General features: G+C 40.4%; 2 protein-coding genes across 3 annotated transcripts in view; both read left to right on the top strand.

Moving 5' to 3' along the window:
• The window catches only part of plekha6 (pleckstrin homology domain containing, family A member 6), a 145,058-nt gene extending 130,724 nt beyond the window's left edge, over positions 1–14,334 (top strand). Inside the window, 13 exon segments of the mRNA XM_042405754.1 lie at positions 332–427; positions 1,174–1,285; positions 1,376–1,515; positions 3,743–3,820; positions 3,822–3,911; positions 4,736–4,811; positions 5,187–5,290; positions 6,432–6,590; positions 7,231–7,383; positions 7,537–7,670; positions 8,044–8,192; positions 10,435–10,542; positions 11,651–14,334. Coding sequence (XP_042261688.1) covers positions 332–427; positions 1,174–1,285; positions 1,376–1,515; positions 3,743–3,820; positions 3,822–3,911; positions 4,736–4,811; positions 5,187–5,290; positions 6,432–6,590; positions 7,231–7,383; positions 7,537–7,670; positions 8,044–8,192; positions 10,435–10,532 — 1,389 coding nt within the window. The 3' untranslated portion in view covers positions 10,533–10,542; positions 11,651–14,334.
• Positions 14,335–17,174: 2,840 nt separating this feature from the next.
• golt1a (golgi transport 1A) overlaps positions 17,175–26,360 on the top strand; it is a 37,501-nt gene continuing 28,315 nt past the window's right edge. The window contains exon 1 of one of the 2 annotated variants that reach the window (XM_042407698.1): positions 17,175–17,251. The gene's annotated coding sequence lies outside the window, so the exon portion shown is untranslated. Of the gene's footprint in view, positions 17,252–17,365; positions 17,406–26,360 lie in introns of those variants that run through there. The other variant, XM_042407697.1, reaches the window with a different exon arrangement.

Below are 26,360 nucleotides of genomic sequence, written 5' to 3'. Positions count from 1 at the left end.
TTTTGCAAACCTTTTGAAATTTCCATTAATTTCCATTGCCATCGTTTCAATCATTCTGTCATACAGCGGTGTCTATCAGTGTTGCCAGTTCTCAGCAATAAATTTGGTGACTAAAATGTTATGATAGTTGAAAAGAATGATGACCCAAATGCAAAAACAAGAGCCAGGTTGTAAAAAAAAAAACCCTAGCTTGCATTTAAAATCTGTTTTCATTTTGTCATTTATACTTTGAGAGTCAAAGGCATTAATCTCAGAAAGGCATTATTTATTTAAGCCACAGATGTTAGAAACATTCTCTGACTAGGGCTGCATTAATATGTACCTCTCTCAGGCTTTAACCACCACTCGTATGGAGTTTGAAGCATTAGAGGATGAGGCTAATGCCATCCATGGAGATCTATGGGAGCAGCTTAATGCAGGAGTGCAGGTAAGACATCACACTGTCTGTTTGTCTTTGCAGCCCAGTTGTAATATGCAAAGGGAATGGAAAGCTTCTTTCCAAAAGAACATTTTGAATGTGCAGTTACACACCAAGAGCAGCCATTCATCCATTATTTATATAAGACCTTCAATTAAGATGAAGTTCATCCATATTTAGGATCTCTTTCTTTTGAATTTAGAGATCCTGTGAGAAGCTTTTTCCCTCTCTTCTCAGAGTGCAGCCACCCCAAAAGAGTTTTCCCTAAAAGTGTAAGAGTTATGACATACTGTATATAACCATGGCGAATATGATAGGGAAACAAGGTCAACAACACTCTTAACAGTTACAAATGTTTTTATGGGACTTAAAGGTCTTCAATGATAAAAAAGAGGAAAATACAGTGTAAAATGGGGGAGTTTCTGTACACAGAGTCAATGGTTAGGAACATACCTCAGTTGTGAGCTCACGATTCAGCTAATTTTTAGTATACAGAGAAAACGACATTGTGCTATGAGTATTCTATGACATGGACCTAATTGGAGTGTATTAGTCTAACTCTACAGCAATTATTTGGTCCAAGTTTCATTTCATTCAGTATTTTTTAGTTTTAATTAAATGTTAATGCCAATACACAATATTAGTAACATTGTCATGATGTTTGGAAAAAGCAGTTTTCATAGGGACTGTTTATTTAATAAAAAGTAGTTCACTTCTGCTCTTTAATGTACTTTATCTGTCCTGGCTTTTTTCAGAGTGAACTGGTCCGAAGGCACATCCAGAAAGAGTTTTGGAGAGTCCAGGATGTGTTAGAGGGATTGCACAAGAATAACTCATCCAGAGGCACTGACACAGCCAAGCACAGAGGTGCTGGAAACAGACCTGGAAAATAGTTACATTTATGGAAATATCAGTGTTTCTTTCATGTATATTCTAATTACTCTTTCTCTTGTACAGTGGCCTGCGGTGCATCAGGCTCCTTTAGCACCAATAGTCCAGCCAGTCCCCTGAGCTCAGTAAGCCTCACCAGCCCACTCAGCCCCTTCTCCCCAGTGCCCGGCTCCCAGGCCTCCCCCACCAAACAGCTGGGCCCGGAGGTAAGCACCGGACACACCCAGCCAGGGGCCAATCCCAGTCCAAAACCTTGCTCAGGCCTATGCTCAGACTCAAGAACCAACCCTGAAGTGCGTAGAAGATCGAGCCCTAAACATCGTCCCAAGTCATGTATGGTGCCTCATTTTAAATGTGACCCCAAGCCTAGGTCTAGACCCAAAAGTTACAGGGAGCCTGACACAAGCCTGCATGCCGAAAATATAAATTACTATAGTTGTGAAACCCATGAACACACCTTTCCTCAGCCCTCCCTAGATTTACAAATCCTTAGGGAGTCCTTGGGTAGATTACACCCTGTGATAGAGGAAATGGACCAAAAAATCAACTGCCGAACCAACTCAAACTTTGACCAACATATAAATCAAGCCAATTCCAGTGCAGAGGAACAGATGAGTTTTCTGCAAGTACAATGCCAGGACTCTAAGTATACCAATCAGCATTCAGACAAAGTCCAAACCCACTCGCACCTTAAGGAAGTTAGTTTGTTAACCTCAAATATTTGCAGCCAAGAAGTCAAGATTGGCCTCAGAAAAGACATCTATCCAGACTCCCACCAATCTTACTTCTCAGCAGGATACCATGATGGCCTCAGAAACATGCCCTCCAACAGACAATTTTCTATGCCTGAATCCCAGAACCAGTTTCTACAGGACACATATCAGACTAATGTGTTATCACTACACCACAGCCCATATCTTTATACACCCTCAGTCCCCTATATTAGAAGTGCTAGTGAAACCCAACATCACCAGTTTGCTTTGCGATCATCCTTCTGTGCTGGTGCAGGTGCTAGGCCACTCACTTACCCCAATAATCAAGGGGAACTTAGTACTGATCCAGTGATTTGTGTCATAACACAGTCTAATTCACCCAGTAAGCATTCAGGTAAAGTCTTCATGCAGACCAATCTTTAAAAAATGAAGAATTTTTTGTGTTGGAGTACAGAAAGCGTACCTTAGTGTTATCTGTCTTTTAGATAAAACTGAGCTAAGATTTTTTTAGATAAGACTAAGCTACACTTTATCTACTCCAACACAACAAACTCTTCCTGGCACTAATCTCTCCAACTCTGTCATGGCTCAATATTTAGCTGATTTTGACAACAACTTAACTCTTGCAAGATTTCAGAGCAAGACTTCTCCTTGAGTGAGACTTGGTTAGACACAATAACAAACAGACTGGATTGAAAGGTAAAGAAAAACATTTTATTTCTCTGTATGGTTCTTTCCATAATGTTGTCAGACACTTAGAACAACAATCTGAGCCTGTCAGTGGCAAAAACAAGTGCTTTTAGTGGACATACATTGATGGGGCGCTATTTGCCCCAAAGGATAACATTGCAGCTTTTTTCGCGGCTGCAGCGCTCTTACTCAGCACTGGACCAATTTCAAAACTTGTCCCTATTAGTCACCTAAACACAAAAAGATGGGAAAATAGGACCCAGGTTGAAAAATACCTAAGTTTCCCTTTAAGATTTTGAGTCTCGAGATAGAAGCCTAAACATTTGGTTAGATTTATGGCTATGATGTATGGTAAGTTAAGGGTTCACTTGTGCTGTTACATAAAGTTGCATTCTCTCATTGATGTCAGTCTTTCATAAAAACCTCTATGGTACAAAAAATTTCACTTGCTGACCTGTTCCAGGCTTTCCTGTCAACCAATTAAGATATATTAAAATATATTATTTGAACAAAAATGAGTAATCTGAGTTGGTTTTGGTTTACATGGGGAGAATTGTTAAGGTCTCTCTTAAATAGCAATGTCAAGCTTTTCTTTACCCTGTCAATGCCATCTTCAAAGACGAATCCAGTCTGTTTCTTAGTAATACAATGCTGTTCAAATGTTACATAGCCAGATTAGCCAAAAAACTGATCAGTGTCTTCTTGACAACTGAATTCTAGGTGACAAAATGACTTACACAGAGAAAGTTGAAATGTGGTGGCTGTTTCACAGAGCCTTTCATGGACTGTGTGAATATAATAATTCACTGAAGGCCAGTTTTTCATTGTCCACCACGGGATTTTCACACCTAACTCCTTAACATGGGATCAAGGCCCCATTCCACAGAACCATTCCCATGAGTCCTCTCTGCTCTGCACTTTGCCTGGCTTGTTATCACCCCTCCTGATGCGCAGCACTTTCTCTTCCTCCTACCCCTCTCCCCTTCTTCTGTCTCTTGTCTCCTTCCCTCCTGCCCCTACGGTGATCTAGGAAAGTGTTCCCCCAAGACCTCCCCTCCCTAAATCCTATTACCCTTTGGAGCCCTCCCCCACTTTCCCTCCCTCCATCCCCCCCCCCGCCCTTTGACAGCACCGCCTGGCTACGCAGCTTGGGCATCGATGATGGTTACCTTGATGGTGAAGATTCTCACATCAGAAAGGTATTTGGGTGTTTCTGCCCATCCTGCCCTTGCTTCAACCTGTCCTAACTGTTGTCCAACATCATCCTTTAAAAAACATCATTCTTAACCACTAGAGACTATTTATCCCTGCAATTCCACATGTTCTTCCTATTTCCAGACCTCTGCTAGTTCAAGCGCTGCACCCATTGCCACATATTATCCCTCTGTGTCTCCACAACAGTCTGTATCTGACCTCCCAAAGCACATGTTGCTGCTTACCCTTTGCCTCTAATGGTACCTAGACAAGAGTTGTGGAGTTCTCTAAAGCCAAAGATCATTTGTAGTGATGTAGTCACGTTACTTATGACATGGTCACACCAGAAAGTGTCACAGTGAATGTTGCTGATGCATGTTCATGAAATAAGTGGTGCTGGATGCTTTGAGGTTGACCACTTTTGCCCTTGTCTTTAAGCAGTTGAATTAAAGGAACTTAAGAGTTTAGGGTTAATTTGGGACACTCAGATTTTCTTTGTTCCCTCAAAGGTCAGCATTGTCAAGATAGTTTGTAAGTTGTCAATTGTGCAAATTCATAAAAGCTCATTGAGCAAATGCACTGATCTCTGTGATTCCACTGAAATTAAACTATTTCAGGCTGAAATGTCACTGTCATACATTTTGGTGTGTCTGCAAGTTATGTATTGCTTCTGTCAGGTATGCCAGGTGTTTTAAACATGATGCACAGTAATACATTATCCAATGCACTATGTGTTTAAAAAAGGTGAATGTATACCGGAGTGTGCACTGGAATGCTTCAGGTTTAATGGTGATCACATTATGAATCATATCAGTTCTCTGTCTTGCAGTCCAAGTTTGGAGAACAGAACAATATGAGTGACATGCAGGACCACATCCAGGACAGGCAATCCACCATGAATAAAGGTACAACAACCAAAGCCCCATCCAATTTTTCATGTGATAACTCACACTACAGAGCTTGAGCATGATCCAGTATCCATATCATATCCATATCCATATCCACTAATTAATTCCAGTAATTAGTTCTTGGATTGGTACACATAACCTCACGGGGCAGGGGATTACACTGATGACATTCCTTCTACTGACATTTGTAAATTACAGATGGAAAAGAACCCATAATTCATTTCAGAATTTTGTTTTATGAAGCGTGATTGTACCATGAAATCAAGTGAGACTGACAGGATATGCATATATTGCCTTATAGTGTGAGCTTTGAGAATTGAGCTCTCTCTTCTTTCCCTTAGATTTAAACTTATCTCTTGTCTCCCTTGCCAGTTGGCATTGTTCCTCCAAGAACCAAGTCACCTGCTGATGAATCATACAGCAGCTCTGCTGGAGTTTCCCGGCATAACAGCAGATTGCCTAATGGAATGTCTAGGGTATGTCAACATAAACTACATGTAATTAATGCCCACATTACAATCAAAGCCACAGCATACAAATAAAACATTGTGCAGAAATCAAGCCATCACCTGTCAATTCTGTCAGTCAAGCAAATACAATCCATCTGAACTGCGTGAGCTCAGATTTAATTTTCACATGCTTACATAAGCTGCATACAACAAAGAAACACCCACATAACATTCTGAGCACCACCAACTCAACCTTTTTACCTAAATAAAAATAGAAAATACATCTTCAGGTAATTGAAGGAGTTCAGATGTTTGAGATATTATTGATATCAAGGAGGTCTGGAACAAGTCAAAAAAGGACGTGGAGGTCCTGCCAAAATGTCTTTTCGTTTTGGACATGAATAGATGTTAAAATTATTTCTTTCCAGAGGTGTCTGTCTTAATGACCTCATAAATGTAAGCTCTGAACTCTCATCATCAAATTTCCTTTGTGGTTCCAATCTAGAACTGCCACAGTTAAGTGCTCAAACTCCCATGTTATACTGTTATCTCCTGAAGCAATTAAATAATTACAATTACAAAATGAGAGGGTTATTTGATATCTCAAGATAACAAGATGATTTAACTGTTATGGTTTTAAAAATACATTTCAGCACAGCATAGTACTAAACATAATTGCTATCTTAAGAAAGGATAATGAGCCAAAGACCAAACAAAATTAGTAATGACATTTACCTTGGTCTTTACAATACATAGTGCTAATACTAAGTCAATGCAAGGCAAGTTTATTTGGATATTGTGTAGAGATTCATACAGTGCTTTGGTTAATGTATGAAAAACAAACAGGAAATACAGCATAAACAGATACACAAAGGACAAATAAAAAGTAAAGATGATTTTACTGTTTTATATAATTTAGTTAAATGGAGGCATGTAAATATTACATAATAGTGACCAAGGGATTGAGCCTTGGGGAACCCCATGTTTGTCCACTGGGATGCATAGTTGCCAAGTAAGACAACATAGCTTTTACCCTGGTGATAGGACCTGAACCACTTTAACACAGTTTTCCACTCTATTTAGTAGTGTTTTATGGTCAGCAATGTTAAAGGCAGCACTATGTTTTGCCTGAATAAAATAATGTTTCTTTTCCACATCATTGCCGTAGGAGCGTCCAAAGAGTGCTGTGTTTCCTGCAGAGGTGAAGTCGAAGATGAGCGTGGAGGAGCAGAATGAACGAATCCGTCGCAACCAGAGCAGCTCTATGAGGGACAAGAGGCGGAGCCTAAACCTATCAGGTGGCCAGTCTACAGCCAACTACAAAGTGGTATGATCAACCATGTGATGATGCTTGTCAAACATGTCCTACAAGGACAGCAAACACATTGATGAATTCACAGCCTGTATGGTGCAAACAGCTTACCAGTGGAGCAAAACCTAACCATGTGTTTATACTCCTATAACAGTAGTAGAGAACTGGTAAGCTTTGATCAATATTTTGTACATTTAACACATGCAAGATGGAACTTCTGTTCATGTAACAATCATATTGTTATGAAAATTGATATTCATATTTGATTTAAATGGTATATTATGCTAGAAACCTGCAGCATCAGAAAGCCTCAACAACATCTACTCACATTCCAGGACCTGTTTAATGAGGGGAAGATGTGTGGCACCCCACCACTGCAAAGCCATAGGGTTCACTTCCTGGTAGTGGTATCTCTGGTTGGGTCATGTGGTTTAAATATGTACAATGTGGGATTGCATCTTTTCCACTGTAATAACAACTACAACAACTTGCTTGTTTGTCAGGACACCAATCCTGAAGTATGGTATGGCAGGAAGGGGGAAAAAGGGGGTACCACCCCTCCAAAGACATTTTCAAAAAGTGTGTGTGTGTGTGTGTGTGTGTGTGTGTGTGTGTGTGTGTGTGTGTGTGTGTGTGTGTGTGTGTTTGTTTGCAGGTTCGTAGGCGGCTGACAGCTCATGAGATTGACATCAAAGACTTAGAGGCAGCGGTTAGAGGACCGGGGCTGGAGTCTCCTCGGGAGGAAATTGCTCGGCTGAGACGGTTACAAGTTGAACCAGAGCACTACGACCTGGATATCAACAAAGAGGTGAGATCAGTCAGCTGATGCATCACTCCCTCATTCACTCTTTCATTCATTATGGTCATTGCATTACACTACTGTATGTGTAATATTTGAAAATGTATGACTTTGGCACCCTAAAGTGTTTATGTTCATTCATGTGTGTTATGTTTGTTCTAGCTGATGGCTCCTGACAAGGTTCTGATCCCAGAGCGCTACCTGGATGTAGATGATACCTCTCCTCTGAGCCCAGAGGAGCAGAAGGAGAAGCAGAAAAAACTGGAGCGGATCAAGACCCTCATTGCTAAATCAAAGTGGGTTTAGACTCAAACATAGATTTATTAGTCAGTTTTCTGTACTGCTCTGTACCATATTTTCCAAAATGTTAAAAAAAAACCTAAAGGAAAACACTGAACATAATAATTCTGCAATTAGACTCAAATTATATGTGCCAATTCAAAGCCTGGAAACATGAATCCATTACTTCTCAATTGCAGAGAGAGGGGTTCATTTTAGCAAAGTATATAATGTATATATTAATAACAAAGACTACAAAATGTTCTAATATGCAGATGACATTGTCTTATATAAGTCAGTGTAGCATAATCATTATCCGTGACTAACAAAAGAACCACCTTACTTTTTTTTTTCTTTGTCTTTGCATTTCCTTTCATCTACCCTCTACAGTCTGCAGAACATGGTTCCTCTCCTGGATGGACCAGTGGAGGGTGGAGCTTCGGTCAGCTCCCAGCAGCAGTTGCAGGAGCAAGAGAAGCGTATTGAGATCTCCTGTGCTCTGGCTGCAGAGGCCTCTCGTCGCAGCCGCCTTCTCTCTGGTGAGGACTCACTCCACACAACTGCTACCAACACCATCGCCACATCACTAACCTTCTCCCACTAACTGCTCATCGTGATCACATAGCACAGGACAAGCCACAATACTTAGTCCCAACACTACCTCATGCACATTGCTGCACATACCTTCATGAGGTCTAGCCAACTAAAATGTTATCTGCCAGGGTATTATTATAGGCAAAAAACATTTAACAGCCATTTCTTTTCATTTCGAAATCTATAGCTGGAAGGCGAGACCTTTTCATTCGTTTATTGCTGACAGTTCCTGTTACTGATTTTGCAGGTTTGGCCATAATTCTTGTTGGTTATGATAACATTTTTTGAGAATAACCTCCATCCCCCCTGCCCATTTTTAACTGTTCACAAACAGTTGAAAACTTCATGAGACATTTTTGAACATTTCCTTCACATTCAGCAACATGAGATCCAGATTAGAGTCCTTTAATAACAGGCCTGATCCTAAAAATAAGACACAGCTGCCCAGTGCACACTCAAGCTACAAGATGAAAATGAGATAATATGGAACTCAGTTCATTCTAAAATAACTGTTATTTGAATTTAATTATATTACATACATAGCAGCAGAGGATATGCAGTGTTCATTAAGTATGTTTCTGTCAAATTAAAACAACAGGTGTGGCCTAAATTTAGTATACCTTGTTCTTCACAAGCTGCTTAATACAAAAACTAAAACCAAAACTATTATATTGATCAGCATAAATATATGAATCAAAGTATAACTGGGAGAATGACTCTTAAAATTCATGTGAACTGTTAAACTAAAAAGACATATCACTGTTAAAGTTGTTGGGACACACTCACAATTCTACAATGGTGTTACAGAGAGGAGACTCTTCACTCACACGTGATCTTTGGCTTAGTGCAGACACCAGCTGCAAAGAGCACACAAACCCAACAACAGCCAATTTTCATTTTGGCATGTTGTCAATGTTAGGCATATGTTTAGTGCCAGCCAAAAATGGGAAGCTTCAATGAATGAATGTTTTGTACACTGATCTTTACTAATAAGAAAGAGAGAGGAGAGATAAAATAATCAATAAAAATAAGTGTATTTTACAATCTGAGTTTCAGATTTAACACGCACACACAGAGAAAATGAATTATGCACTGTAGAGCAGCATTGCAGTAGGCAGGTACAGTAAAGAAAGGAGCGATATTTGATTATTTTTTTAGCCAATACCAATTCATTATAATATGCCTGGAATAGCACCAATACCAATACTAAGGATTGACTGTGGACATCTCTAGTTTATGATACCACATACACCAGAGCAGCTACTCATTATTTCACTACATCCATCTTAGATTCATGATGTCATCAGACATCATGTTTTAATGCATGATCCCATGTTTATCTAAACAGGAGTATTTACATTAGGAGAAGCAGATTTTTTGTTTCTTTGTCTTTGTTTCGCTGTTGCATGCTTTTGTGTTTTTTCAAATTGTATTGCATATGTATATGATAAGCTATTTTACAGCAATCCTTTTACAGATATCATTCAATTAGTTGTATTTAGTAAAAATTATTAGACAGAACAAAAGCAAAAAATAAGTGCTTTTTAGCTTCACTGACTCATGATAGAGGTGTTCAATATTGACCTACTATTGTATCGCAAGTCCTATGTTTTCCCTTCAGCAAATCTTAGAAAGGAACAAAACTATCGAATCCAAATCCTCAGCACTGGTGAGACAGACAGCCAAACATCAGCAAGAAATTCTTCATTATGGTGCACTATCAATGTAAGTCAATATGACTTACAGCATCAAAGATTTATTTTGATTCTGGACCATACCCATATTCTTTCATGAGTCAGCAGGCACAAGTGGATTTATGCTTCATAGCAAAAATGCAATAAAAGTATCTTTAAGTTCCTTTTACTTGACTCTTGTGATACTTCTGACACTGTCCTGAGTCACCTCATAGTTCAGTAGTGCTGAGGACTTCAGGGGAGTCACACATGTGTCGCTAAGCCACATCAGGACAAGGATACATGGTGATCCAAAGAAACCAGATTTAACACTTTTCTTAACCCTGAAAGTCAGTAGATGTGTGTGTTTTCTAAGTCACATGTCTAGATGCTCAGGAGTCCCTCCTCTTCAGCTACTTACCTCACCATACTTCTCCCTTTGATTGACTCACTCCTTGTTTTGCTTGCATTTTCCCTCTGTTCACTCCTCCTGCCTCCTTTCATCTCACTCCAGCTCAGTGCGTCTCCAGTCCCCCCACCTCCCCGACCAGCCTGGCCCCTCCCCCTTCCTCTGCTGACTTCCCCAACTCTGCTCACATCATGAAGGTGTGAGACTGACCAGGTGAGTTAGCATTCACCACACCCTTCTTCTCCCATCCTGTTTAAACCCTCTGCTTGGTTCACTCTCTGGAACTGCTTTTGCCCACAATCCCATGAGTTTTATGATATGATACAATATGAATATGAAATGAATAGCAAGTTTACGTGAGGACTGCTATTTAAAATCTAAATAACTTCATTCAATTCAATTCAATTCAATTCAATTCAATTTTATTTATATAGCACCAAATCACAACAAAAGTCATCTCAAGGCACTTTTCACATAGGGCAGGTCTAGACCATACTCTTTAATTTAAAGGGACCCAACAATTCCTCCATGAGCAAAAACTTGGCGACAGTGGTAAGGAAAAACTCCCCTTTAATGGGAAGAAACCTCGAGCAGAACCTGGCTCTAGGTGGGCTGCCTTCTGCCTTGACCGGTTGGGTTGAGAGAGAAAGAAAGAGGGAAGGGAAGGGGTGGGGACAGAGAAGCAGAATAACAACAATAATAACAATAACAATAATAATAATAGAGATATGACTAGCAATAACAAGTAGCAGCAATAGCCGGAGATGTTGATGGACCATATTTGGTCCAAGCACTCCATATAGCCCTCAAACGTAATGTAATGTAATTAAATGAACACAGCAAAATTTTGGATGATCACTTTCCTCTTTGGTTTACAAGAAGTAGGAGAGACAAAAGTATTTAACTACCTGCTTGGATCTGTGCAAATATATTGCACATAATTGAGCACTAGAACTTAAGGTGGAAAAACCTCCTTTTCACTGAGCTTGAAGGTCTGAAGGTCCATTTTTGACCAATTATCAACAAGATCCATCATGCTTTTTACATATTTTTTCCAAAAACTTTGGAATTCTTTCTCATTATGAGGTGCAGTAGCAGACAGTGTCTCCTTCTGCCGCCCAGAATATGTTGTACCATAGATGCTAAGGGAGCAGAAGTTAACAGGGAACTATAACAAGACTCTTACAAATCTGCCTTTCCTGTACAAAAACAACATGCCCTGCTGTATATAGTAGTAAACAGTACTGAGTGACACGCAGGTAATCTGAAATGATCTTTGCATCTCTCTCATTTTTTCTTCCTTTGCTCTGGTTGCCTGTAGTTCAAGCCCTGGCTGCTGTCAAGTTTGATGGAGCATCTTTCTGAGGATTCACTAGACAAGTTGAACAATGAAGATTGCCCCAAACAAATGACTTTGAATTTTTTTAGCACCTAAACTGAAACAACAAAAGCATGGATATCTGTCAAAGGAGGTTCCTTGGAGGCAAGAGCAAATTTACATCCCACATAGAAGATACAAAGACTTAAAAGCTCATGTCCCCAAACTTCAGTTCATCCAACCCACAACTGTTGCCCAACATGTGTGCCCAGGCGCACAAAGGAAGACTCCAGTTCTCTTACCTGATTCAAGAGGTATAATATTTCTATAAAATTTAGCTCAGGACATATTCTACAAAATAGAGATTACTGATGAACTATGATGAGGATGATGAAATGTTTTACACTCACTATGACAAAAAGTGATTGAACTTTGAGGTTTGATGTGGATCAGTTAACATGGGGAAACTACATATGAGAGGCCCACACTGGAGATAAACCAGCAGAGGAACTTCAGAGATAAATAAAGAGGGAGAGTTTGGGACATGGCCAGATGAATGTGACTGAGGTTGTGTATCTGGATACTAAAACCAGAGGAGGATGTTCATTATCAATTCATCTCCATACCAACCATGGAAATCCCCCAGTGGCTCCTGGCCCAGTAAGGATCAATGACTGAGGTTTGGTATTTTCCCACAGTGACACATATTCTTACACTTTGACAACCAACCATAACAAGAGTGAAGCCTCTTGCCCTTTGTGAAAAGCTGAGCACTCTCCTTCTGAACTCACTGTGATGCCGGTTTCACCTAGACCTCCATTCCCTACCCTACTCCTATCCTATCAGCCTGATCTCCTATCAGTTGCACTCATATGCAAACATTAGCATTACATACATTTTGGGGGGACAAGTAATTACACCTGGATTATGTTTAACTTTAATGCATCATCCATCTTTCACACCAAACACACCAGAGTGCAATAGTTTATGCAAGGCAGAGCTGAAGATGAAGAGCATTTCATAAACCACGACTCATCCTACAAAGTTGCTAACTACAGCTACTTGTCCCATGGCAGAATCAGAATATGGTATATGTGAAACACAGTATTCATTTTCTAACCTGGTATCCCCACTCTCTCTCAAATTTGCTGTCATGCTCAAGATTTTTTATTCAACTACTGTAGAATCAGGCAGTAAAGCCCCTGACATCAGAGATGCACAAAATGAACTCCACCTTCATTCTTTCTTTCCCATCATTACTGTTATCATCATACCTTTCACCTGCTGTCAGTGATGGAATTCCATTGTTCAGTGAGGTCAGCTTATTTTGCCCTGTGCAGTGTTGCCCTGGTGTGTTTGGTGTGCCCTGTCAGATTGTTCAAGCAGAAAATCTTTTGTTTTAGTTGAAATAAGATCATTTTGTGTTATCTGCATGATTAAGTGTTGTTAGACACTAGGACAGACACACTCACTGTGGTTGGACTCGCTGATATACTTTTGTTCAGTCTAAAGTCTGTTCAAACCTGAGCTGCCACAAAGGAAGTGACACCATCTTCCCCAATCTCTATCAATCCATCATTGAAATGAGCATAACGGCAGGAATGGAATGTGTACTTGATAGACCATGCGTATTTCAACTTTTGCAATAGCAGATTAAAAAAAATTGGAGGGGAGTGACACAATCCTCTCTTCTGATGTAAAGAAGCATCTGTATGAGGCAGCAACAAAGCCAAAAAGGAGAGACAGAAATTGCTTTAAGACAAAGGTAAGTTCAGAAGCTTTTTCTTGGTGGAATTAAGAGTTTTCACTTTAATTGTCTCACAGCATGTGCTCATGGAAACTACAGTATGGTAAGTGCAGTAAGGTTTCAGCAAAGGCAAAGATAAAGATGGTGGTCATCAGGTGGTTAGACAATGAAGATGTTAGCACAGACTGTAGGTAGGAAACATTAGAGTTCCTGGGACATTTAAACAGCCATCCACCAATCAGACCTGCACACTGTCACTGTACATTGCTGAATGGAAACCTCACATGTCTGAGCTGTTTTGGCACAGAACATTGGCACTAAGTATAATTCTCTAATCCAGTACCATTGCATATGACTGTAATTCATATGAGACTGAGTTGCATCCACTATCGCTTTGCAGCATTTGGTGATAGTGTCACATTTGGTTAAATCAGCATAGTGCTCAAGAAATTACCCCAGTGATTATCTACAGATATAGGTAAAGTATGTTGGATATATGTTTATAAATGGTAAGCTGTATGTGGAAAGTGAAAATAGAAGTGACCTTAGAAGTGTAACTCTGTCTGTGTAAAGAGAAACTAGCTAATGATGCAGTCATTTGAGAGGAAATATACTGGAAAATACTGTCATGTAGCATATCCCAACAAGATCTCATCCCATCATGCAGTGCCATAAGTCTGAAACATGTCTGTGTGTTTGTTGTGATGAATGGACATATTCATGTAATGACTTGCAAAGGAGTTTGAATCTGGAGGAAATGCAATGATTGATGCTACCACTGGAGGGCACCAAGGTTAGGAATGTTCAAAATCTGAACATCATGGTTTAGTGGCAACTTAGTGGCATAGTGATGAAACTCCAAAAAGACCAATATTATAAAATTGAATAAAACATTTTGAAATTTTAAAAATATGGTTTGAATGAATACAAAAAAATATAAATTAACCACATTTTTTGAAATAACCATTTATATGAATTATTATTGAAATGTTATCATTTTTATTTTCATAGTAACATAATGTCTTTTTTTTATTCCTCAATTGCATTTCCCAGTGATACTTTTATTTCATAATGTCATTTTTTTTAAAGATTGAAGAAAGGGTTACTCAAACAAAATTCCAATAAAATTCTGTAAAAATGATGAAATCACATTCCACATTAGTCAGTATTGGCTTCTCTTTTTTGCTTTGATTTTAAGCTGCCAGTTAAACAGAACATGTATGTGGCTAGTGGGAAGTTGTTATTTCCATCTGCTGGTATTTTAGAGCAGCATGACTGACTGGTAAAAGTGTCTGCCATATGTAAAGATAAAACACCCATCCTTAGAAACACATTGCAATTTGTATCATAAAAAAGTGTTTGAACTTTTTACAAAATAACATCTTGTTCTCACGGGACAGAAAGTATTTCGGATCTTTCTAGTTTTGGCCAAGTCTCTTCATTGCAACGTCCACCAAAGTTGAACTCTGTGACCACACACACACACACACACACCTTCCCTTTGTCATGTGTATCACCATTCATTAAGCTTGTTTTGCTGTTACACACTTCAGTGTTAAAGTGAACTGTCTTTGTAGAAAGCTGTGTGTAATATGTTACAGAAAATGAAGAAATAGAATTTTATGTTGTAAGCAGTTAATGGCTCTCACTAAGCAAAAACAAACAAGGATCTAAGAGAATACTTCTATTTTTTCTTGTTTCAGTTTTTTAGAAAGGGAATACGTTCAAAAGAGGCAGTACATATTTTTTTAGGTGCATTGTTATTCAACGAAAAGTTGACAGGCGCAATTTTTACACTCAATAACTCAACATTTTGCATTTTTCCACGAGACTATGTTTTTATTTTATTGCTGTTGAGGATTGTGCAGAACATAGATATTTTTGGATTAATTGGAATATGATGTGTTAAGAACTGACAGCCAAAAGGTGGTGTCCAATATTTGATACTAGATGTAGCATTTGTGGCTGATGAAAATAAAGAATATATACATTATATAAATTGGTCAATGTATATAATATTTTGGATTTCAGTTAGAGTATATCCTACTATCACATGTAACCATTGCTACTTTGGGGGGAAAATAGACAAAATGCCTGAACTATGCAAATGATAATAAAGAGACAAATATAGTAATACGCTTGCTTTCAGAAAACCTTGCAATAAAGTGAATGTATACAAATAATGTGTTTCTCTAGATGCTTCTGAATTCACCACAATATTTTGAATGATAAAAACATGTCTCACTGTCTGAAATGATGATATATTTACTGCTGTTTAAACCACTTGTTGATGAATTTCACTGCCAAAAATACTGAGACTACTGAGGTAAACTGTCCAGCCCACTTGTTTCCAATAGGCTCTCTGATGATATTCTACAGACTTTGTGATATCGAAATGTATGTCTGAATGAATAAAGTGCAAAAACAAAGACAGACTGGATTCTTTCATATCACAGCTTAGAAAAGTCAGGCAGTCAAAAATGCAAACATTTTTAACTTCCTTTTTTTGTGGATAGTAAAATGTGCGATCTCCATAATTAGTGTGAATTTTGTTGTCCAAATCTTTATTTATTATTATTATTATTATTATTATTATTATTATTATTATGTAAATTTTTTGCAAGCTTTCAACTCCTCTATACTTACTCTTTGAACATTTGCTATTACTTTTCAGCTTTCTAGCATATTTGAGTGATTTTTTAAATATTAAAATTTATAATGGAAGTCTATGGGAGGAATATTTGAGAGCTAATATCTCAAAAACTAAAAGTGCTAAACTGTTCATATTTGATGTACAGGTGTCACATGGGGAAATGCGTAACATATTAAAACATGGTACCAATATCACCACCATGTTGTCAGTTATTACATGTCTTACGTTTTGGCTAATAACTCACTATGTCCTATGAAAAAAACATTTGGGTAGGATGTTCCTTGAATGAAGCTGATTAGACAGATATAGGCCACGCCCATTTGCACCTATAAAATTTTTCCGCCATTTTATTTTTTTTCATAAACTCATGTTTTGCTTCTTTTGGCACATATTTCATCCAATCTTCACCAAAAAAACACATCCCATATTTAGAGGACCCCAAACAAAACTTATTCATTTGTTTTTGAATATCACTTACGGTTTGTCTGTTATTGGTAGGCAAACTTTTGAAGGCGTGGCCTAATGCACTTAATGGTCAATAACTCCTCAATACTGAATTGAATTGCAACCAAATTTGGGAATGTTGTACAGAAGGTGACATTACAGTATAACATTTCATAAAATTCTGCCAAGAGGGGGTGCTAAAGTAATTTTATAACATGATATTTCAGTTTAGGAATTGCATCACCATTCAAATGCACTTCAGCATGAGCAGTCAAACAGTAAACAGTCATTTAGCGTCATTTTGCATTTACAACACTGTGATTCTGACAGTCTTCAGTTCAGTAGTGCATTCAATCTGTCTGTCACGGGTTCAAACAGTTTAATTCAGTTCAGTATAAAACTAGGCCTGTACAACTACTGTTTAGAGGGTTAGAAGCCCAGCAGCTGCCTACTTGTAACAGAGTTAACACATCATGATTGTTTCTCTTGTTTTTTAACCAGGAAATAACACATTTATATCATGGCTGAGCATTCAATAAACAGTGAGGTGCCTCACTGTTAAAAGCTACTGACTCAATCCCCCACAGTTCAGCATGCATGTGAACCACCAATTAACTGCAAAATTTAAGGTCTCATTTGAGACAAAGTGACCAAACTGCCGTTAGTATAAGTCATGGACAGACAGCATGTCGCTAACAGGGATTTTAAAGAGAAACAACCAAACCTAACTCATCTAACGGGTCCGAAGTAACATCGGCAGGTATGTTAACACGCTGTTTAATGTGCTGCAGCTGAGCAGCCAATTAGCTATCCAGCTACTAACTGATGTTAGCGGTGCACTTTTCCCTGGTGAATGTTTGTTTGGTGGCTTGTTCAACAAGCGAAGCTGCAGGACAAGACTTGTGTTCATGTTTGTAAGTTATCAAGTTTTGATTATGTGGACACAGGCTATTGTTTCACTGACTACCATGTTTAAAGGAGGAAGGTACCATGCCTCATAATGCACTTTACATTTGAGTATTGAATATTTCATATATTTTAAGATTATATTTAAACATTGGACATCTTGAATGTTGTTTTCATTTAAGACCATGGGCAAAAGTTTCTTGCTTTAAGTGTTTTACAGAATAAATGGAAAACAAAGTTATATTTGTTTCCCTTTTCTTTTTTTTCTTTTTGCTGATACGAAAAATGATCCGATCCTTGACTCAAAACTGTGATATGATGTGAGTTCTGTGATCCGTTGCACCCCTAGCTTCAGCTTTGTTAGGCACTTGCTGTGTCCCCATATATTTCCTTTTATTAGCTGCAGGAGACACTGCAAACAAACCATAACATAGGGAGAAGTCACTCCCTGTGGAGGTATACAGCTGTAAACTCCCTGTATACCTCCTTATTTATCACAAACACAAACAAGCTTATTTCAATTCCACAAACAGCTGTCCATTCTGTAGGTGTTTCTATGGGTTGTTCATGTTGTCCACTTGTATATTTGGGATCGGATTTTGGCTTAAACATGTATATATGTATTTAAGAAGTTTCCATTTTGCAGAAAAGATTTAATAAAAGAAGTGAAATGTCACTACTGTTGTTTGTTTACGTAGCCTCTAACTAAATAAGTTTAATGAACTGTAAATCATGCAAAGATATTCCAGTAGAGCCCCAGAATATAAATATAAACTTGGAAATGTGCATGATATGTCCCCTTTAAAGCTTTTGTAAGGTGCTATATGTGCATTGATGTCTGATTCTTGTCTTGCTTGTTTGTTAGAAGTTCCCAAATCAATGACCAAAGTAAAATCATCAATACTACAATAGAGAAATGCTCACGATAATGAAGTCCTTTAGTTTCTTAGGGTTCTCTGGTTTTGTGGTTTTTCATATTCAGATCAATTGAGGAAGAGAATCTTAAATATGGAATGAAATAAAAACAGAGGGAAGGAAAGAAGCAAAGAAAAAAGGAAAACATAATAATAATACATTTAATAATTTGTACCACATATTTCATTCACTCAAAGTGCTACAGTAGTAATGATATAGAACACACAACATAAAGAAAATAGTAATAACAGTTAAGATGAAAAAGCCGTCCTGAATAGAAAGGTTTTTAAGCCTGTTTTAAAAGAGTCTAGGATCTGTGCTGCCCTTAGATGGTTAGGAAGGTTGTTTCACAAGCGTGGCACAGCAGAGCATAGGGCTCCAATTAATTTCAACATGGAAATTCCATGTTGGAAAAAATGAGAACATTCTCATTTTTTCAACAAGGAAAAAATGAGAACGGAAGGAAAGAAGGACTCTAGGAAGGAAAGGGCACAGGGAAAATAATGAAATTAAAGGTACCCAGTGGAGTCTTCTAAACAAACAAATATATTTTTACATTCACTGTAGCTGCATTTCCTTCTTCATAAAACACTGACTGACAGTTGACTTTTTTAATAATAATGTTAGAGCCATTTGTATCCAACTGTGTTAAGGTTACTCCCTGGTTGCCACAGTAGGTGGCGTGTTGAGCAGCAGTCTACGGAAATGTATATGTAGAGGAAGAGGCAATTACTCCTCAGGTGTGCTGCTTACCGGGAGAAGCACACAGTTTTTTGAACGCCGTTTAGGGGCTAATCTTTATGCCTTTTGTTGTTTTCATGCAAGTTATAGATGTAATTGTATGAATAGCAAATGCTTTAGTGGGGCATGGTGATAAATAAAATATCTGAAGCGCAAGTCCGAGGATGTTTGATTTAGTACACGGAGCCGCCGCATGACGACGCGTCAATTACATGTCCCGGTAACAGCCCCTCACTGTGGCTTAGGTTTTGTTTTGGTCGAAATCAAGTCACTACATTTAAGTCAAAAAACTTAGCTTCAGTTAGTTCGTTGGCCATCGTGCATGGAGGAAGATTCGACGCTGGATTTCCTACATTTGTTTGAAAGCATGGGAGGTGGCGATGGAGGACGCACCAGTCATCAGCTGATTCATCCATCTGGATTGTGACATCACGGCGCCCACCGCGTGTAAGGTAAAGAGTAGCGCCACCAACTTTATGGCCATAATAAAGTGTGCACACAACTTTGCGAGCGTAATCCCAATGCATTGGTCGCTAAAACAACACTGATAAACTGAACTTTATCTCGTTGCTTTCATCTCGGATGTGCGTTGCGGTGTGAATTAAAGGACATTATGGACGGTAAACCAGACGTGGCTGCCGCGGAGCCAGCGGCTGCTGCAGCTTCGTTGAAAGAGGGAATTGTTAATGAGACAGAATCTGTAAAAGGTAAACGGTCTATTACATTAACACACAAAGCTCTTGTTGCAAAGGTGGAAAGGTTACAAAATGTACGAAAAGACAAATTAATTAAGGCTAAAAACCTAAGAAACGTAACTCAAGAGCTTATGCAGAGTGGTAATGCAAAAGAGATAAAACATACACTGGAAGAAATTGCGCTTTTGTGTGGGGAAGCCAAAGATGCTCATGTTGCTCTGTTGCCTTTAATGTCCACTGAAGAAAGTGACAAACAAAACACTTGGTTTGCTGCAAAAATGCTTGTTGAAAATGGTTTCATTTCTGAGGTTGAAAAATGGTTGGCAAATGATCATTGTGATGAGGATGGTGATGATGTTCACCCTGATGACAGCATATCAAATGTTGCCAGTAGACATTCTCACAGAAAAAGCACATGTAGTGGTAAAAGAAGTAACAAAAGTGGCAAAACTACAGCTTCATCTCGCATTAAGGCAGAAGCAGAAAGGGCTGCACTTCTCGCTAGAGCTGCGGCTTTAAGGGAAAGGCATGCTCTAGAGGCCCAGGAAGAGCAGCTGAGAAGAAAAAGGGAGCAGCTTGAGATTGATGCTGAAATAGCTGCATCCACTGCAAAGCTAGCAGTTTTTCAAGCTGCCTCAGAATGTTCCAGTAACTCTCAAGCACCTTCTGATGGAATGAATTCTTACTTGCAAAGGAATGAAGAACAAAACCTAAATTCCAAAGGACTCAATCCTGCAGCAAACTCATTTAAACCATACACATGGAGTGCAATGCCACAAAGCAGCTTCTCAGTAGCCCAAAAGGATTCAAGTGCACTGAACGCACACTCTGAGGGAAAAACACATCAGGTCTTTGGATCAAAATATGAGACAAAGTGGAAAAAGGAAACAGAAACATCTGGAACAATGCAGTATGGAGATACACAACAAAACCTCTCTCTGCCAGTCAACAATGTGCAGCCTGCATCAGTGGAGCAACAGCATTTATATTCTGTACCAGTACAAGGAGACCTGTGCACCATAATGCACCGACAAAATGAAATCACAGCAGCTCTGGTTCAACAACAGCGCTTGTTGTCCTTGCCTTCTCGAGACATTCCAGCATTCGACGGTGATCCTCTTCAGTATAAAACTTTCATAAGAGCTTTTGAACATACTGTGGAATCAAAGGCTAGCAAAGCTGACTGCCTTTATTTTTTGGAGCAATTTACAAGAGGGCAGCCCAGAGAATTGGTGAGGAGTTGTCAGCACATGATTCCTGACAGAGGTTATCAGCTGGCTAAAGAGCTTCTCCAAGAACACTTTGGAAGCCAATATAGGATTGGTGCAGCCTACATGGAGAAGGCTTTGGCTTGGCCTGCAGTGAAGGCAGAGGATGTGGGAGCACTGCAAACTTTTTCTCTATTTCTGCGCAGTTGTTGCAATGTAATGGAGGAACTTCAATATGTGCAGGAGCTGGACATGCCAACTAACATGAGAGCAATCATGATAAAGTTACCATTTAAGTACAGAGAAAAATGGAGGATACAGGTACATGAAATACTGGAGAGGTACAATCGCAGAGCTTGCTTTAAAGACATGGTCTCATTTATCGAACGCCAAGTTAAGATCATTTCTGATCCACTTTTTGGGGACATCCAAGACACGATAAGTGGTTTGCCTGCAGTAAAGAGTGTTAACAAGTTCAAGCCACATTCAAAGTTCAGCAAGGTCAGAGGTAACAGCTTCGCCACAGTTACTGTAAGTGACGCAGCCAAGGGATGTGGAACTCCAAGCTCAGTCCCACAAAGGCTGGACTTAAAGGGAATCATTCAAGAAGCATGTGTTTGCTGCTCTCAGTTTCACAGACTGGAAGAGTGTCCAAAACTGAAAGGGAAGAAGCATTGGGACAAAATTGACTTTTTGAAGGAAAAGGGGATGTGTTTTGGCTGCCTGGGTAGTGGACACAGGAGCAAGGATTGCGACAGGCGCTTAACTTGCAAAGATTGTGGTCAGAACCATCCTACAGTGCTTCATATCTCTGGAAAGATAAGAGCCATCACAGGAAGTGAACACACTAAGGGCACAGCACATGTTAAACCACCTGCATCAGAAACTTGTGGACATACACGGGCCGGAAAGGAGGATAGCATTTTGTCTATCTTGCCAGTTCAGGTTAAATCCATCAGGGGAAGCAAGATAATACAAACATATGCGTTCCTGGATCCTGGGAGTACGGCTACTTTCTGCTCAGAACATCTTATGCAAAGGCTGAACATTACTGGTAGGAAAACCAGTTTCCTTTTGCGCACTATGGGACAGGAAAGGGTTGTGTCAACTAGCACCCTGAATGGTTTGGAGGTAGCTGGTCTTGGCAGTAACAGCTTCCACAGTCTCCCAGAAGTACTCACACAAAATAAAATGCCTGTGACCACCAGTAACATTATCACACATGGAGAATTGCAGAAATGGCCATATCTCTCGGATGTACAGATCCCATGCATTGATGCTAATGTTGACCTGTTGATTGGCACTAACGCCCCTAAGGTATTGGAACCATGGGAGGTCATCAACAGCAGAGAGAATGGATCATATGCAATACGAACTGTACTTGGCTGGGTAGTTAATGGTCCCCTTTGAGATGGAGAGAGCAGCAGGCCTAAAACAGGATTCTCGTTGGCTGCTGTCAATAGGATTTCTGTCTGTAAGCTGGAGGAAATGCTGAGCAACCAATACAGTCATGACTTCAATGAGCGAAGTTCAGAGGAACAAGGAGTGTCGAGAGAAGATATTAGATTCTTAAAGATGATGGATGAGTCAACACAGCTGCAGGATGGACATTACAGCTTGAAAACGCCCTTCAGAAAGGACCAGCTTTCGCTTCCTAATAACCTTTCTATGGTTAAGCAAAGGCTGCTGGGATTAAAGGGGAAGTTCAGGAAAGATGAAGTATTCCACAAGGAATATACCAGCTTCTTCACTGATGTAATTAAGAACGGCTATGCAGAGAAAGTGCCTCAACATCAGCTGGAAGGTGAAAATGGAAAGCTCTGGTATATACCCCATCATGGTGTACGCCATCCCAAAAAGGGTACATTGCGTGTTGTGTTTGACTGTTCAGCTGAGTTTAAGGGAACTTCACTCAACAGCCAGCTGCTACAAGGCCCAAACCTCACTAGTTCACTGTTGGGTGTTCTAACCAGATTCAGACAGGAGCCAGTGGCATTTATGGGAGACATTAAATCTATGTTTTACCAAGTTAGGGTGGCTGAAGAGGACAAAGACTTCCTGCGCTTCTTGTGGTGGCCTGAGGGCAATGTGAACCAAGAGATTGAAGAATTTCGAATGGCAGTTCATTTGTTCGGGGCTGTCTCTTCCCCAAGTTGTGCCAGTTATGCACTCAGGAGAACTGCAGAGGATAATCGGGCTAATTTCTCACTAGAAGTTGTGGAAACAGTCAAAAGAAACTTTTATGTTGATGACTGTTTGAAGAGCTCGCGCTCAGACGAGGAGGCAGTTGCCATGGTTCAAGCTCTCACTGAAATCTGCCAAAAGGGAGGCTTCACTTTGACAAAGTGGATCAGTAATAGCAGGGCAGTACTGCAAACCATTGAAGAGGAGCATAGAGTGAAACACTTGAAGGAACTGGATCTGGATAGAGATGAGCTTCCAGTCGAACGAGCTCTTGGGCTGCAATGGTGTGTGGAGTCAGACACATTCAAATTCAAAATGGCGATGAAAGAAAAACCACAGAGCAGGAGAGGAATGTTGTCCATAATCATCTCGGTCTATGATCCTCTGGGTTTTCTTGCCCCAGTAACCCTCCCAGCCAAAGTCATGCTGCAAGAGCTTTGTCGGAGACATTGTGGATGGGATGACAACATACCTGCAGACATTGGCCATCAGTGGAGAAGGTGGCTGGAAGACCTGAAAAGGTTGGCAGCATTCAAAGTTGAAAGATGCATTAAGCCCAAAGTCTTTGGACAGCCCATTAAGGCACAGCTGCACAACTTCTCTGATGCTAGTCAGGATGGATTCGGTACTGTTACTTATCTCAGGATTGAAAACTGTAAGATGGTCCATGTTTCTTTCCTGTTGGGTAAGGCAAGAGTTACCCCTCTAAAACCGATAACCATTCCCTGTCTGGAGCTTGCGGCTGCTGTTCTGGCTGTGCGGGTAGATCAGATGTTGAGAGCGGAGTTGGAGCTGCCACTGGATCAGTCAACTTTCTGGACGGACAGCACTGCAGTGCTTAAGTACATAAAAAATGAGGATAAGCGTTTCCACATATTTGTATCAAATAGGGTAACAACTATTAGAGATGCAACTCAAGTCTCTCAGTGGAGGTATATTAATACCAAAGACAACCCTGCAGACTATGCCTCCAGAGGTATGAAGGTTGGAGATCTGCTGAATAGGGGTAGCTGGATTGAGGGCCCGAAGTTTCTCCTTGACCCAGAAAAGAATTGGCCTGCAGACATCACAGAGGTCACAATTGCAGATGATGATTTGGAGGTCAAAAGAGAAGCTACAGTAAACACCATCATTACTCAGGGCTCTCCGATTGCTACAGATCAGCTTTTAACTTACTTTTCGGATTGGAGGAGACTCAAAGTGGCGGTGGCATGGTTTCTCAAATGGAAGAGAATTCTGCTGCAGTTGAAACAAAAGAGAAAGGACTTACATGCTCTTGAGCTCCACAGAAAGGAGGCAGGTGGATCATCTCTCAATGTGTCGCTGGAGATGGAGAGGGCCAAAAGAGCCATTGAAAGCCAGATGTTGTCAGCTGAGGATCTCTTAGATGCTGAAATGGCCGTCATTCGCTACAGTCAACAAAAGAGGTTCAAGGAAGAAATCGCTGCCCTATTAGCTGGAAAATCTGTGTCTAGAGACAGTTCTGTGTACAAGCTTGATCCACGTTTGCAGGATGGATTTTTGAGAGTAGGAGGACGATTGAGTAAGGCTGCTTTGCCAGAAGAGACTAAGCATCCACTCATTCTGTCAAAAGATCAATACATCTCTATGCTCATATTGAGGCATATTCACCAACAGGTGGGTCATGGTGGAAGAAATCACACTCTGTCCAAGCTGCGCAAAAAGTTTTGGATAACAAATTCCAATGCAGCTGTGAGGAAAATCATATCACAATGCAGCTTCTGCAGGCGACATAAGGGAAGAGTGGGCGAGCAAAAAAATAGCAGTCCTGTGTGAGGTCGAGTCTATATTGAATGGTCGTCCCCTCACCAAGCTCTCAGACGATCCTAATGACCTTGAGCCTCTCACTCCTAACCACATTATTCTGATTCAATTACTCCTCAGGTGTGCTGCTTACCGGGAGAAGCACACAGTTTTTTGACCGCCGTTTAGGGGCTAATCTTTATGCCTTTTTGTTGTTTTCATGCAAGTTATAGATGTAAGTGTATGAATAGCAAATGCTTTAGTGGGGCACGGTGATAAATAAAATATCTGAATATCTCCCGCACCTCCATCCAGCAGCTACACCATGGCTACTGCCCAGGCACCAGTGTGCCCCCTAGCATCCGCCCGGCATCCCCCATGTCTCCCACCCTCAGGCAGCAGATCCTAACCGGTAATTACATTGATCTCGCTCAACTCATTCACCCTACATCAATCAATCCTCACATCCCCAGGGAACTGCTCACCTCATTCGGCCCCTTGGAACTTAAACAGCCACTTCCTGCCCGCTCCAAGGACCTCACAGTCGCCGAGTTTGCTTTTGCTTTCTCACTGTATAGGGACATAATTTGTTCAGCCTTCCCCGACCGCAGGTCCGAGCCCGACGACTACTTGTCATTAATTCTTGACCTGGCCTTGCGTTTCGGCGGCAATGGATTCTATTCCTATCATATCCTCTTCACCTCCCAAGCCGCCGGTCGCCTCCAAAAATCTTCGACTCATTGTCCGAAGCCCTCTGCTGGATTCTTTCCAATAATTATAAACTTCCGTACGTCATCCACCTACTTGATGACTTCCTCACGGTCACGCCACCATCTTCGCCCCCGTCATACGGTCTCACCACAATGATTTCCGCATTCACCGATCTCGGCGTTCCCCTGTCTCCAGAGAAAACGGAAGGCCCAAGCACATCCTTGGAATTCCTCTGCATCACCCTCAACTCCATTACACTCCAAGCATCTCTGCCTACTGAGAAACTCCACCGCATTTCTCTACTCATTCAAAACTTTCTCATGGCCAACACATGCACTAAACGTCAATTACTCTCTCTGCTGGGCCATTTCACCTACGCCATCCCTCAGGGCCGATCTTTCTTGTCACACCTTCTCTCCATAGCCACCGCCGTCCCATCCATCCACGACCACGTCACGCTAGACAGCGCGTGCAAGATGGAACTAAAAATGTGGCACCAGTTCCTCTCTTCCTGGAACGGCATCTCCTTCTTTTACGACGACCATGTCACAGACACCAATGACATCCAGCTATACACCGACGCCACCCCTTCAGTCGGCTTTGGCGGTAACTACGGCGGGAGATGGTTCTCTGCCGAATGGCCACCTGACTTCTCTTCCCTGGCCCCTTCCTCCACCATTTCGGAAATGTACCCGATAATCATTGCTGCCATTCTTTGGGGGCACGAATGGTCCAAAAAGACCAT

Source organism: Thunnus maccoyii, chromosome 3 (genome assembly GCF_910596095.1).
Source record: "Thunnus maccoyii chromosome 3, fThuMac1.1, whole genome shotgun sequence".
Classification (NCBI taxonomy): domain Eukaryota; kingdom Metazoa; phylum Chordata; class Actinopteri; order Scombriformes; family Scombridae; genus Thunnus; species Thunnus maccoyii.
The sequence above is the reverse complement of the archived record's forward strand: the minus strand, read 5'-3'. Positions and strand labels throughout refer to the sequence as shown.